Genomic DNA, 15,138 nt, shown 5'->3' with positions numbered 1-15,138 from the left:
CACACTCCAAAGACGTACAGGTATGTAGGTTAATTGGCTGGGCAAATGTAAAAATTATCCTTAGTGTGTGTAGGATATTGTTAATGTGCGGGGATCGCTGGGCGGCGCGGACCCGGTGGGCCGAAGGGCCTGTTTCTGCGCTGTATCTCTAAATCTAAAATCTAAAATCTTGAGTCTTGACTCTCTTGAAGTCAGGAGTTTGAAAAATGTGTTGCATATCCCTGACTCCAAAGTTGCCAATATCTTTTAAAGGGTGCAAGGATGGAATGGCTGTGCTGAGCATGATGTCAAGTTAAAGCAAGTTCCTCTGCTTGCCCATGATGCAAATCCCCCCATTCCCTGCATGTCCACCTGCCTGTGTACAAGCCTTTTAAATGTCAGTATTATTTCTGCCTCCACCATGTAATCTCACGGTAACATTTTGTTTTTAAATGAACCAATATGCATCTATCAGCCAGTGTGAAACTTGGTGACTATTTGAGTCAAAGCCAACCTCAGTTAAACATTAAGAAATTTTTATCAGTTCAATACATACAACAACTTTGAACTACTTCTTAAATCCAGGTCACAGTTTGGTTGTTGATAAGATCATACAGCAAGTGATAGGAGCAGAATTAGGCCATTCAGCCCATCAAGTCTACGCCACCATTTAATCATGGCTGATCTATCTCTCCCTCCTAACCCCATTCTCCTGCCTTCTCCCAATAACCTCTGACACCCAGATCTAAAGCAACACCAACTCTAGGCACGGTAGCGCAGCGGTAGAGTTGCTGCTTTACAGCGAATGCAGTGCCGGAGACTCAGGTTCGATCCTGACTACGGGTGCTGCACTGTAAGGAGTTTGTACGTTCTCCCCGTGACCTGCGTGGGTTTTCTCCGAGATCTTCGGTTTCCTCCCACACTCCAAAGACGTACAGGTATGTAGGTTAATTGGCTGGGTAAATGTAAAAAAAAAAAAATTGTCCCTAGTGGATGTAGGATAGTGTTAATGTACGGGGATCACTGGGCGGCACGGACTTGGTGGGCCGAAAAGGCCTGTTTCCGGCTGTATATATATGATATGATATGATATGATTCCTAGCAATATACAGTACTCAATTACATTTCTAGATCACATTTCCACATGTATGTTATTCAAATATATGTTCCAATGTTAAAAACCTACATTTTAAAAAATCCATAACCATTTAGAACATTGTAAGCACATCTACACTGAAAGGATACCTTGTGATTATTAATATATGCACAACCAGAAGCAGCTACTGAAGGACTACATCATCTAGCTATGTATTCTGCTTTTCAAGTCATAGAGTCATAGAGTCATAGAGTGATACAGCGTGGAAACAGGCAAGTCAAGTCAAGTCAAGTTAAGTTAAGTTTATTTGTCACATACAAGATGTGCAGTGAAATGAAAGTGGCAATGCCTGCGGATTGTGCTAAACTACAAAACACAATAGAAAAAATAAATTTAACACAAAAAATAAATTAATACAGTAAATTAAATTAGTCCCTGGTGATATGAGAGTTAACAGTCCTGATGGCCTGTGGGAAGAAACTCCGTCTCATCCTCTCCGTTTTCACAGCGTGACAGCGGAGGCGTTTGCCTGACCGTAGCAGCTGGAACAGTCCGTTGCTGGGGTGGTAGGGGTCCCCCATAATGTTGCTGGCTCTGGATCTGCACCTCCTGATGTATAGGTCCTGCAGGAGGGCGAGTGTAGTTCCCATAGTGCGCTCAGCCGAACGCACTACTCTCCGCAGAGCCTTCCTGTCCTGGACAGGGCTGTTTAAAGTGTGTGCTGAATAATCAAACTGCTGGACTCTACACAGTAACAAGCGAAACAGGGTGAATAACTGACAGGAGACACAAGGGATGGTGGGTGGCAGAGGAACTCAGCGGGACAGACAGCACCCTGTCTTTTAGGACTCTTCCTCACACCTTCAAGCAAGCATTGCTCAGCAAGTTTGATTCTCCACAGATGTATGGAGACAATTGAACTTCTGTCCAATGGTTTTGATGAAATTGAACATGAGCACTCTGATGTTAGTGATTCTCTCGTGACCCACTGACCGCAGATATTGCCTAATCAGCCGAGTATTGCCAGCCCTTTCTGTTTATTATACTTCAACTCTCTAAACTAAACTAAACTAAATCTCCAAACTAAACTGCTTCACTCGTTTACTTTCTACTGCACCGCCAAAGCTCACTGCAATGCTCTGTAAGGTTTCCTCTTTATACAGTACATCGAACAAACTCCTCGGCCTAACTCCCTCGATCACATCCCATTCCCAAATCTGATGGCCACATCTTCCCCATAATATACTCTCTGAGGTAGGCAATATGATTCAATGCAACATAATGCTAAATAGTCTGTAACCGTGACTACATGAGTCTCTGTCAGAGAGAATAAATGAATGAATGAATGAATGAATGAATGAATGAATGAATAAGTTTATTGGCCAAGTATGTGCAGATACAAGGAATGTGCCTTGGTGCTCCGCTCACAAATGACAACACAAACATACAGTTAACAATTAAGAATAAAGCATAACCACATCACCACACAATAAGGATACAACATTACGGTCTAAACATGTGGGTGACAATAAACCAGAACAAAAAAGAGACTACAGACTTTGGTTATTGAGTAGAACTGCTACTCGTGGAAAAAAAGCTGTTTTGATGTCTGGCTGTGGCTGCTTTGACAGTCCGGAGTCGCCTTCCAGACGGAAGTGCTTCAAAGAGATTGTGGCCAGGGTGATAAATGTGAATCTTGTGTTTTTTTACAAAGCTGTGGAGAATATCGGAGGGAACCTTGGAATGACTGACTATGGGTTAGTTCATTATGTACTGGGATATCTAGGGCATTCTGACATTTGAAAGATAAGTACGGGAGGAATCTGCCTGCTCTTGGACAACTCAATCTATTTCCCACACAGCAAGTCTCACAAAAATGCAATAAACGACTTTTATAGCATTTACTTAACTTACTCGCTCATGACTAACAATAGACAATAGACAATAGGTGCAGGAGGAGGCCATTCGGCCCTTCGAGCCAGCACCGCCATTCAATGTGATCATGGCTGATCATTCTCAATCAGTACCCCGTTCCTGCCTTCTCCCCATACCCCCTGACTCCGCTATCCTTAAGAGCTCTATCTAGCTCTCTCTTGAATGCATTCAGAGAATTGGCCTCCACTGCCTTCTGAGGCAGAGAATTCCACAGATTCACAACTCTCTGACTGAAACCGTTTTTCCTCATCTCCGTTCTAAATGGTCTACCCCTTATTCTTAAACTGTGGCCCCTTGTTCTGGACTCCCCCAACATTGGAAACATGTTTCCTGCCTCTAACGTGTCCAACCCCTTAATAATCTTATACGTTTCGATAAGATCTCCTCTCATCCTTCTAAATTCCAGTGTATTTTACGACTTACGAATTAACGACTTAATTCCATCGACTGTTTGCTCTCCAAGGCTCACATCAAGTCAAGTCAATTTTATTTGTATAGCACATTTAAAAACAACCCACGTTGACCAAAGTGCTGCACATCAGTTCAGGTACTAAGAAAACGAACATACAATGGCACACAAACATAACAGCACATACATAAACAGTTCACAGCGCCCCCTCAGAGGGTCTCAAACGCTAGGGAGTAGAAATAGGTTTTGAGCCTGGACTTAAAGGAGTCGATGGCGGGGGCAGTTCTGATGGGGAGAGGGATGCTGTTCCACAGTCTTGGAGCTGCAACTGCAAAGGCGGTTAATGGAGAATGAGTTTGTTGACGTGTAAAAGTAAATTATCAGTACTTTGTTCAACAATTCTCACATTCTACACTTAGAAAGAACCAAGCTCGACACGGTGGCGTGGCAGGAGAGTTGCTGCCTCGCTACGCCAGAGACCCACGTTCCATCCTGACTGCGGGTGCAGTCTGTGAGGAGTTTGCACTTTCTCCCTGTGACTGCGTGGGTTTTCTCCGGGTGCTCTGGTTTCCTCCCACACTCCAAAGACGTACAGGTTTTGTAGGGATACAAAAATACTGCAGACGCTGGTTTAAATCGAAGGTAGACACAAAATGCTGGAGTAACTCAGCGGGGTCAGGCAGCATCTCGGGAGAGAAGGGATGGGTGACGTTTCGGGTCGAGACCCTTCTTCAGTCTGAAGAAGGGTCTCGACCCGAAACGTCACCCATTCCTTCTCTCCCGAGATGCTATCGTAGACGTTTGTAGATTGATTGGCTTCCGTAAGTTGTAAAAATTGTCCCTAGTGTGGAGATTAGTTCACTGGTCGGCTCGGACTCGGTGGGCCGAAGAGCATTTTTCCACGCTGCATCTCAAAAGTCTAAAGTAAAGTCTAACCTCAACATCTGTGACCCTGCCCCATGGAATGCATTTAATAAATGCTCCTTGGACAATTGCTTGAGCTGGTGCCAATTGCTGGAGACAATTTCTCTCTATTTGGCCCCCCCCAGCGTTTTCACTTGGCCTAGGATTAAAACGGGAATGAATCTTTCAAAGAGCATTTCTCTTTCATGTGGCAATAGAAAATGTAAAAGTTCTCTCGGGAATCATCGTCACAGCAGATGGTCTGCATGCTGCTTATACTCACTGGGGGCAGCTTTTGGGACTGTAATCTATATACTAAAACTCTCGCTTGTTTGTTTGTTTGTTCCTGAACTACAGCCAAAACGGTACACGATAGCGCGACAATTTTAGGCCCACCTTACTCACCGTCGTCCCTTTGGTGCTAATGGAAGAAGTTTCATTGAAATCGATGTTATCTTTTTTAAGTTATTCACATTTTAAAGTTTAAATCTATCTGCTAGTAACCATCTTTAATTGTCATGTTGCCGGTGCATATGAGAATTAAACACTCTAGACCCTCTTTAGTTTAGTTTGGGGATACAGCGCGGAAACAGGCCCTTCGGCCCACCGAGTCTGCACCGACCAGCGATCCCCGCACATTGACACCATCCTACACACATTACGGGCAATTTACATTTATACCAAATGTACCTACAAACCTGTACGTCTTTGGAATGTGGGAGGAAACCAGAGATCTCAGAGAAAACCCACAAAGTCACGGGGGGAACGTACAAATTCTTACAGACAGCACCCGTAGTCGGGATCGAACCCGGGTCTCCGAGATTGTAAGGCAGCAACTCTACCGCTGCGCCACCGCGCCGCCCCATCTCCCATCTGCTCTCATGAATTACTGTGGATAGAGTAATGACAACTAATCTAACTAACTTCAAAAGGTTACCCAAAGGGTAAAAAATGGAAATCGGTTTTAGATGAATAGATCTGTCATTGAAATGTCTTCTGCCATTTCCCAGGCTGGTACTGAAAATGAGGAGGAGGAGGACGAGGACTATTACGATGGAGCGTGGTGTGCTCAAGCAGATGACCAAGCACAGTGGATTGAAGTAGATGCCCGAAAACTGGTCGAATTCAGTGGAGTGATCATGCAAGGCCGGGATTCACTGCTCCAGTACGTTGGTTAATAGCTCTATCGCTTAATAGATGATTTGTTGTCTCATTGTCTTTCACTGAGGTTGCCAAGGACATCCCGTATATTAGCCAGGACATCCCGTATATTGGGCTAAATTGGTTTGTCCCGTACAGGACCGCCCTTGTCCCATATTAGGCCCGGGGAGCGCTGTAGGCCCGGATACTGTAGGCCCGGACACTGTAGGCCCGGACACTGTACGCCCGGACACTGTAGGCCCGGATACTGTAGGCCCGGACACTGTAGGCCCGGACACTGTAGGCCCGGACACTGTAGGCCCGGACACTGTAGGCCCAGACACTGTAGGCCCGGACACTGTAGGCCCGGGCACTGTAGGCCCAGACACTGTAGGCCCGGATGCTGTAGGCCCTGGCACTGTAAGCCCGGATGCTGTAGGCCCTGACACTGTAGGCCTGGACACTGTAGGCCTGGACAGTGTAGGCCCGGAGTCACGTAATGAAGGTTGCGTAGCAACCCGCCGCCATTGGTGGAGCGGGAGCACGTGGCCGCTGGCTGGGTGAGGTCACGTGGGGCGCGGGTGGTGACGTCACCTTCTGTCCCGTATTTGGGAGTGAGGAAGTTGGCAGCCCCAACTTTCACCTCCAATGAACATTGACATTTTTGACCAGGAAAACAAAACGTATCTGGGTCTGCACATGTTGTTAATACAGGGGGAATTGTTTTTCAATCTTCACAAGAGTAAACAAGATGGCTGCCATTGAAGAAACATACTGAAAATTGTGAATTATGTTGTTAAGTGGAGAATTTAAGATAAGGTTCCATGAGGGTCGTCAGTATTTGGGACAATAGGTTATAGTTTTAACAGTGTATGCAGTGACTTTTATTTTGAAACAGTATACGTGAGAACATTTTCATGGAGGAGGAATAATCAGGAAGAATATATGCTTTGGAATTATGCATTCTTAAGGAAATATTATTGTCAAGAAAAGTGTAGGAAGGAACTGCAGATGCTGCTTTAAACCGAAGGTAGACACAAAATGCTGGAGTAACTCAGCGGGTCAGGCAGCATCTCTGGAGAGAAGGAATGGGTGACGTTTTGGATCGAGACCCTTCTTCAGACCAGTCAGGGGAAAGGGAAACGAGAGATAGGGACAGTGACGTAGAGAGATTTAGAATAGATGAATGAAAGATATGCAAAAAAAAGTAACGATGATAAAGGCAACAGGCCATTGTCCATCTCAGTCTCAAGAAAGTCTACTTTGAGAACAATACGTGAGACCATGAGGAGGTAAATAAATTGGTTCCTCACTACCTCTAACGTTCTGGCCTCATCAATAACAGTCAGCGTATCATAGGTGCAGAGATTGACCGGTCACTTTATTGACGATGGTATTTATGTCTGCTTCAGCAGTTTGGAAATGTGTTCCACATGTTTGGATATCTTCCAGTTCCACACAAATTGCCATCATCTGCCTTTCACATGGTCCTGTTCCTGGCCATCCAAGTTTCTGCCAAATTCTACAATGATTAATCACTTGTCATTTTATGGGGAGAAGGCAGGAGAATGGGGTTAGGAGGGAGAGATAGATCAGCCACGATTGAATGGCGGAGTGGACTTGATGGGTCGAATGGCCTAATTCTGCTCCTATCACACCCAGTGGTATGAACATTGACAATAGACAATAGACAATAGACAATAGGTGCAGGAGTAGGCCATTCAGCCCTTCGAGCCAGCACCGCCATTCAATGCGATCATGGCTGATCACTATCAATCAGTACCCCGTTCCTGCCTTCTCCCCATACCCCCTCACTCCGCTATCCTTAAGAGCTCTATCCAGCTCTCTCTTGAAAGCATCCAACGAACTGGCCTCCACTGCCTTCTGAGGCAGAGAATTCCACACCTTCACCACCCTCTGACTGAAAAAGTTCTTCCTCATCTCCGTTCTAAATGGCCTACCCCTTATTCTCAAACTGTGGCCCCTTGTTCTGGACTCCCCCAACATTGGGAACATGTTATCTGCCTCTAATGTGTCCAATCCCCTAATTATCTTATATGTTTCAATAAGATCCCCCCTCATCCTTCTAAATTCCAGTGTATACAAGCCCAATCGCTCCAGCCTTTCAACATACGACAGTCCCGCCATTCCGGGAATTAATCTAGTGAACCTACGCTGCACGCCCTCCATAGCAAGAATATCCTTCCTCAAATTTGGAGACCAAAACTGCACACAGTACTCCAGGTGCGGTCTCACCAGGGCCCGGTACAACTGTAGAAGGACCTCTTTGCTCCTATACTCAACTCCTCTTGTTACGAAGGCCAACATTCCATTGGCTTTCTTCACTGCCTGCTGAACCTGCATGCTTCCTTTCATTGACTGATGCACTAGGACACCCATATCTCGTTGAACTCCCCCTCCTCCTAACTTGACACCATTCAGATAATAATCTGCCTTTCTATTCTTACTTCCAAAGTGAATAACCTCACACTTATCTACATTAAACTGCATCTGCCATGTATCCGCCCACTCACACAACCTGTCCAGGTCACCCTGCAGCCTTATTGCATCTTCCTCACAATTCACACTACCCCCCAACTTAGTATCATCTGCAAATTTGCTAATGGTACTTTTAATCCCTTCGTCTAAGTCATTAATGTATATCGTAAATAGCTGGGGTCCCAGCACCGAACCTTGCGGTACCCCACTGGTCACTGCCTGCCATTCCGAAAGGGACCCATTTATCCCCACTCTTTGCTTTCTGTCTGTTAACCAATTTTCTATCCATGTCAGTACCCTACCCCCAATACCATGTGCCCTAATTTTGCCCACTAATCTCCTATGTGGGACCTTGTCGAAGGCTTTCTGAAAGTCGAGGTACACCACATCCACTGACTCTCCCTTGTCAATTTTCCTAGTTACATCCTCAAAAAATTCCAGTAGATTTGTCAAGCATGATTTCCCCTTCGTAAATCCATGCTGACTCGGAACGATCCCGTTACTGCTATCCAAATGCTCAGCAATTTCGTCTTTTATAATTGACTCCAGCATTTTCCCCACCACTGATGTCAGACTAACTGGTCTATAATTACCCGTTTTCTCTCTCCCTCCTTTCTTAAAAAGTGGGATAACATTTGCTATTCTCCAATCCACAGGAACTGATCCTGAATCTATAGAACATTGAAAAATGATCTCCAATGCTTCCACTATTTCTAGAGCCACCTCCTTAAGTACTCTGGGATGCAGACCATCAGGCCCTGGGGATTTATCAGCCTTCAGTCCCATCAGTCTACCCAAAACCATTTCCTGCCTAATGTGGATTTCCTTCAGTTCCTCCATCACCCTAGGTTCTCCAGCCCCTAGAACATTTGGGAGATTGTGTGTATCTTCCTCAGTGAAGACAGATCCAAAGTAACGGTTTAACTCGTCTGCCATTTCTTTGTTCCCCATAATAAATTCCCCTGCTTCTGTCTTCAAGGGACCCACATTTGCCTTGACTATTTTTTTCCTCTTCACGTACCTAAAAAAACTTTTGCTATCCTCCTTTATATTATTGGCTAGTTTACCCTCGTACCTCATCTTTTCTCCTCGTATTGCCTTTTTAGTTAACTTTTGTTGCTCTTTAAAAGAGTCCCAATCCTCTGTCTTCCCACTCTTCCCATTGACTTCTCCAACTTCAGATAGCTCCTCTGTCCCTCTCTTTCCCCTCCCCTTCCCAGCTCTCCCACTGTCTTCCTGTCTCCCTCTACATCCTATCTTTGTCCCGCCCCCTCCCCTGACATCAGTCTGAAAGAGGGTCTCGACCCGAAACGTCACCCATTCCTTCTCTCCAGAGATGCTGCCTGACCCGCTGAGTTACTCCAGCATTTTGTGTCTACCTGCCATTTAATATGTTCATGGCTTCAACTCTTCTCTCTTTCTGTACTCTTCAATTCCCCTGGACAGGACAACACTCTCATCCCAGGGATCATCCCGGTGATTCTCCTGACCCGCTGAGTTACTCCAGCATTTTGTGTCTACCTTCGATTTGAACCAGCATCTGCAGTTATTTTCTTACACAAAGAATGGCGGTGTTGGCTCGAGGGGCCAAATGGCCTCCTCCTGCACCTATTTTCTATGTAAGAAACTGCTGATGCTGGAATCATGAGCAAAAAATAAGCTGCTGGAGATACTTCACGGGTCAAGCAACATCTGTGGAGGACAGATAATGTTGTGGGTAGGGTCCCTTCTTCAAGAGGGAAGACAGTTAGAGGTGAAGGAAAGGTTCTTGATTAGTACGGGTGTCAGAGGTTATGGGGAGAAGGCAGGAGAATGGGATTAGGAAGGAGAGATAGATCAGCCATGATTGAATGGCGGAGTAGACTTGATGGGCCGAATGGCCTAATTCTACTCCTATCCCTCATGACCCTATGACGTATGAAAGAGGTATATCTCTCTGACCTTCCTCTGGCACGTAAACCCCCCACATTTTTTCCCTTTGGAAAATATGCTCAACTTTACTCCTGACCTTTATTTCACATTCAGTTATTCTTGAGCATGAGAGAATCCAACGCCCACATAATGCTCCAGTACCTGGAGAGGCTACTGGCATATTTATCACACTCGTGTGACGAGTGGAAGCTGTCTGATCCAACGGGGCAATTTTTCAATCATTCCCAAGTTCCTGTCATCCCAGCTTGGCACTTTCTACTTTACTCATACAGTTTTCTCTGGTGTTCCCAAGCGGAAACCATCCATCCAACATAGTTTTCTCCTTTCTGTATTCCCAAGAGCAAAACGCATTGGAATGTTTCCTAAACTTCATCTTCCAGAATCTCGCAATCCTTTGCAACCTTCTGACAATTGCCAGAATTGTAAAATCCAAGCCTGAAGTCATCGGATCACAACTTCCCGGTTAACTCATCTATACACTAAAACTCTCGTTTGTTTATTTGTTTGTTCCTGAACTACAGCCAAAACGGTACCCGATAGCGCGGCAATTGTAGGCCCACCTTACTCACCGTCGCCCCTTTGGTGCTAATGGAAGACGTTTCATTGAAATCGGTGTTATATTTTTAAAGTTATTCACATTTTAAAGTTTAAATCTATCTCCTAGGGAGGGAGTGAGGAAGGGAGGGGGGGAGGGAGGTTAAGGGGGGTTGAGGGGGGAGGGGGGAGGAGGGGGGTGGAGAGGGGGGGAGGGGTGAGGGGGGGGGAGGGGGAGGAGGGGGAGTGGGGGGGAGGGGATGAGAGGGGAGGGGAGAGGGGAGGAGGGGGAGTGGGGGGGGAGGGGGTGAGGGGGGAGGGGAGAGGGGTGGAGGGGGAGTGGGGGGGGGGGGGGGAGGGGGAGTGGGGGAGGAGAGGGTGCTGCACCAATGCAGGAGAGGTTTGGGCCCAACTTGGTCTAGTCTTGTTTTAAACCTTGTTTACATCTGTGCTTTTATTCACTTACACTTACACCTAGATTCTGGTTTCATTTTTAAAAGAACAATATTTCATCTTTAGTCATTATTTAAGTATTCTTCAAAATACTTCATAGTCAGGTCATAAGCAAATCATATTGGTGCTCGCATTTTCTTCAAGATTCTTTGCAATGGCCATATCTGAGCTTATTGTCAATTACCCCTAAAATAAAATAAAACCTTTCTGTTTTACTACCTCCATTTATTTTGTCATACCCCTCAGCACTGATCATCAGCTGTGTACATCACTTCTGTGATATCTACCACCAAACAAGACCAGAGCAATATTACCAGTTATTAATACATCAGAAAGTCTGACAGCCTCCACTGTTTTTTTTCCTTCATTCGAGGGGTGTGGACTTTGCCGGCTGAGCCACCATTTATTGCCCAGCTCTAGTTCCCCTTGAGAGGGTGGTGGCCATTTGCCTTCTTGAACCGCTGCAGCCCCTGAAATGTGGGTATTGTACGGTCATAAGTGATAGGAGAAAATTAGGCCATTCAGCCCATCAAGTTCACTCTGCCATTCAATCATGGCTGATCTATCTCACCCTCCTAACCCCATTCTCCTGCCTTCTCTCCATAACCTCTGACACCCGTACTAATCAAGAATCTATCTATCTCTGCCTTAAATATGTCCACTGACTTGGCCTCCACAGCCCTCTGTGGCAATGAATTCCACAGATTCACCTCCCTCTGACTAAAGAAATTCCTCCTCATCTCCTTCCTAAAAGAGCGTCCTTTAATTCTGAGGCTGTGACCTCTGGCCCTAGACTCTCCCACTAGTGGAAACATCCTCTCCACATCCACTCAATCCAGGCCTTTCACTGTTCTGTACGTTTCAATGAGGTCACCCCTCATTCTTCTAAACCCCAGCGAGTACAGGCCCAGTGCGGACAAACGCTCATCATAGGTTCATTATCTCCAATGAACTTCTCCAACTTTAGATAGTTCCTCTGTCCCTCCCTTCCCCTCCCTCTTCCCAGTTCTCCCTATATCTTCCTGTCTCCACCTATATCCTTCCTTTGTCCCGCCCCCCTGACATCAGTCTGAAGAAGGGTCTTGACCCGAAACGTCATCCATTCCTTCTCTCCCGAGATGCTGCCTGACCTGCTGAGTTACTCCAGCATTTTGTGTCTACCATCGTATGTTCACCTACTCATTCCTGGGATCGTTCTTGTAAACCTCCTCTGGACCCTCTCCAGAGCCAGCACATCCTTCCTCAGATATGGGGCACAACATTGCTCACAATATTCCAAATGCTGCCTTACCAGCGCCTTATAGAGCCTCAGCATTACAGCCCTGTTGTTGTGTACAAGCCCTCTCAAAATAAATGCTGGCATGGCGTTTGCTTTCTTTACTACCGATTCGACTTGCAGATTAACTTTGAAGTAAACTCACGATGCGCTGCGGGAGGGAGTTCCATCATTTTGACCCAGCAATGGCGAAGGAACAGCTATACATTTCTAAGTGCGGACACCGTGTAGCTTGGAGGGCAGCCTCCAAGTGATGGTGTTCCATTGCCTTTGCTGCCTTTGTCCCTCCAGCTGGAAGAGGAGGTGGGTCGGGAAGATGCTGAGCAAGGAGACTGAAAGGAAGCATGCAGGTACAGCAGGCAGTGAAGAAAGCCAATGGAATGTTGGCCTTCATAACAAGAGGAGTTGAGTATAGGAGCAAAGAGGTCCTTCTGCAGTTGTACAGGGCCCTAGTGAGACCGCACCTGGAGTACTGTGTGCAGTTTTGGTCTCCAAATTTGAGGAAGGATATTCTTGCTATTGAGGGCGTGCAGCGTAGGTTTACTAGGTTAATTCCCGGAATGGCGGGACTGTCGTATGTTGAAAGACTGGAGCGACTGGGTTTGTAGACACTGGAATTTAGAAGGATGAGAGGAGATCTTATCGAAACGTATAAGATTATTAAGGGGTTGGACACGTTAGAGGCAGGAAACATGTTCCCGATGTTGGGGGAGTCCAGAACAAGGGGCCACAGTTTAAGAATAAGGGGTCGGCCATTTAGAACTGAGATGAGGAAAAGTTTTTCAGTCAGAGAGTTGTGAATCTGTGTAATTCTCTGCCTCGGAAGACAGTGGAGGCCAATTCTCTGAATGCATTCAAGAGAGAGCTAGATAGAGCTCTTTAGGATAGCGGAGTCAGGGGGTATGGGGAGAAGGCAGGAACGGGGTACTGATTGAGAGTGATCAGCCATGATCACATTGAATGGCGGTGCTGGCTCGAAGGGCCGAATGGCCTCCTCCTGCACCTATTGTCTATTGTCTTTTGAGACACGGTGAGTGGCTGCAGTGCATCCTGTAGATAGTATAGACTGTATGCTATCGATACGGTGCGTCAGTGGTGAAGTGAATGAGTGGCTGGATGTGGACGGGGCAGCCTATGGGGCAGGTGCCTGGCCCTCTGTGGTGGCCAGCCCTCGTGCGCTGGTTGAAGCTCCAATCTCTAGGCTAGCGGAGAGCATACAGACCTTCTGAAGCTAACAATTGTCTTCATTGACAGCAACGACTGGGTGAACACGTACTATGTGCAGTTCAGCAATGACAGCCATACCTGGGTGACATACACAGATGGATATTACGATTGGGTAAGTACCGCAGATAAAGGTCGGTGTATTTGAATGAAGTATCGTACACTCAATGGGTACATCATCAATGGATGGCACGGTGGCGCAGTGGTAGAGTTGCTGCCTTACAGCGAATGCAGCACCGGAAACTCAGGTTCGATCCTGACTATGGGTGCTGTCTGTATGGAGTTTGTACGTTCTCCCCGTGACCTGCGTGGGTTTTCTCCGAGATCTTCGGTTTCCTCCCACACTGCAAAGACGTACAGGTTTGTAGGTTAATTGGCTAGGCAAAATGTTTTTTAAAAATTGTCCCTAGTGTGTGTAGGATAGTGTTAATGTGCGGCGATCGCTGGGCGGCGCGGACCAGGTGGGCCGAAGGGCCTGTTTCTGCGCTGTATCTCTAAATACACACTAATGGATGTAGTTTAGAGATACAGGACCGGAACAGGCCCTTCAGCCCACCGGGTCCGCGCCGACCAGCGATCCCCGCACATTAACACTATCCTACACACACTAGGGACAAATTCTTTTTAAATTTACGAAGCCAATTAGCCTACATAGCTGTATGTCTTTGGAGTGTGGGAGGAAACCGAAGATCTCGGAGAAAACCGACTACGGGTGCTGTCTGTACGCAGTTTGTACGTTCACCCCGTGAGCTGCGTGGGTTTTCTCCGAGATTTTCGGTTTCCTCCCACACTCCAAAGACGTACAGGTTTGTAGGTGAATTGGCTTGGTAAATGTAAAAATTTCTCCCTAGTTGGCTATGGGATAGTGTTAATGTGCGGGGATCGCTGGTCGGCGCGGGCCCAGTTGGCTGAAAGGGCCTGTTTCCGCGCTGTATCTCTAAACTAAACTAAACTTAAGGGTATGTGTTCAACCTTCAGCTGGCATTGTTCAAATCAAGACTTGGCAGTTGACATAAGTGAGCAATTACTCAATTCATCTAAATAGACAATAGACAATAGGTGCAGGAGGAGGCCATTCGGCCCTTCGAGCCAGCACCGCCATTCAATTTGATCATGGCTGATCATTCTCAATCAGTACCCCGTTCCTGCCTTCTCCCCATACCCCCTGACTCTGCTATTCTTAAGAGCTCTATCTAGCTCTCTCTTGAATGCATTCAGAGAATTTGCCTCCACTGCCTTCTGAGCCAGAGAATTCCACAGATTCACAACTCTCTGACTGAAAAAGGTTTTTCCTCATCTCCGTTCTAAATGGCCTACCCCTTATTCTTAAACTGTGGCCCCTTGTTCTGGACTCCCCCAACATTGAGAACATGTTTCCTGCCTCTAACGTGTCCAACCCCTTAATAATCTTATACGTTTCGATAAGATCTAATAATCTTATACGTTTCGATAAGATCTATAACTAAATAATATAACCAAATTGATTCATAATGATGATAGCGCTAACTGATGGAGACGTAAAATAACACATATTCTTACCCCTTTTCCAGCTATTTTACGGAAACGTGGACACAGATACACCAGTCCTGAGTGAATTACAAGAAACAGTTGTTGCTCGTTACATCAGGATAAACCCACAGAGTTGGAATGGAAGTCTGTGCATGAGAATGGAGCTGCTCGCCTGTCCAGTGTCCGGTACGATTATTTTTCTCAAGCAGATAGATTGGTAAAGAAGGTGCCTTCATCAGTTGAATTGAA

The 15,138-nt window shown here is 46.2% G+C and overlaps 1 protein-coding gene across 1 annotated transcript in view; it reads left to right on the top strand.

Moving 5' to 3' along the window:
- LOC144610412 (inactive carboxypeptidase-like protein X2) overlaps positions 1-15,138 on the top strand; it is a 111,459-nt gene that overhangs the window by 67,218 nt on the left and 29,103 nt on the right. The window contains 3 exon segments of the mRNA XM_078429068.1: positions 5,333-5,487; positions 13,411-13,495; positions 14,931-15,075. Coding sequence (XP_078285194.1) covers positions 5,333-5,487; positions 13,411-13,495; positions 14,931-15,075 — 385 coding nt within the window.

The sequence above is a fragment of the Rhinoraja longicauda genome, chromosome 36 (genome assembly GCF_053455715.1).
Source record: "Rhinoraja longicauda isolate Sanriku21f chromosome 36, sRhiLon1.1, whole genome shotgun sequence".
Lineage (NCBI taxonomy): Eukaryota > Metazoa > Chordata > Chondrichthyes > Rajiformes > Arhynchobatidae > Rhinoraja > Rhinoraja longicauda.
This window is presented reverse-complemented; position numbering and strand designations above follow the sequence as displayed.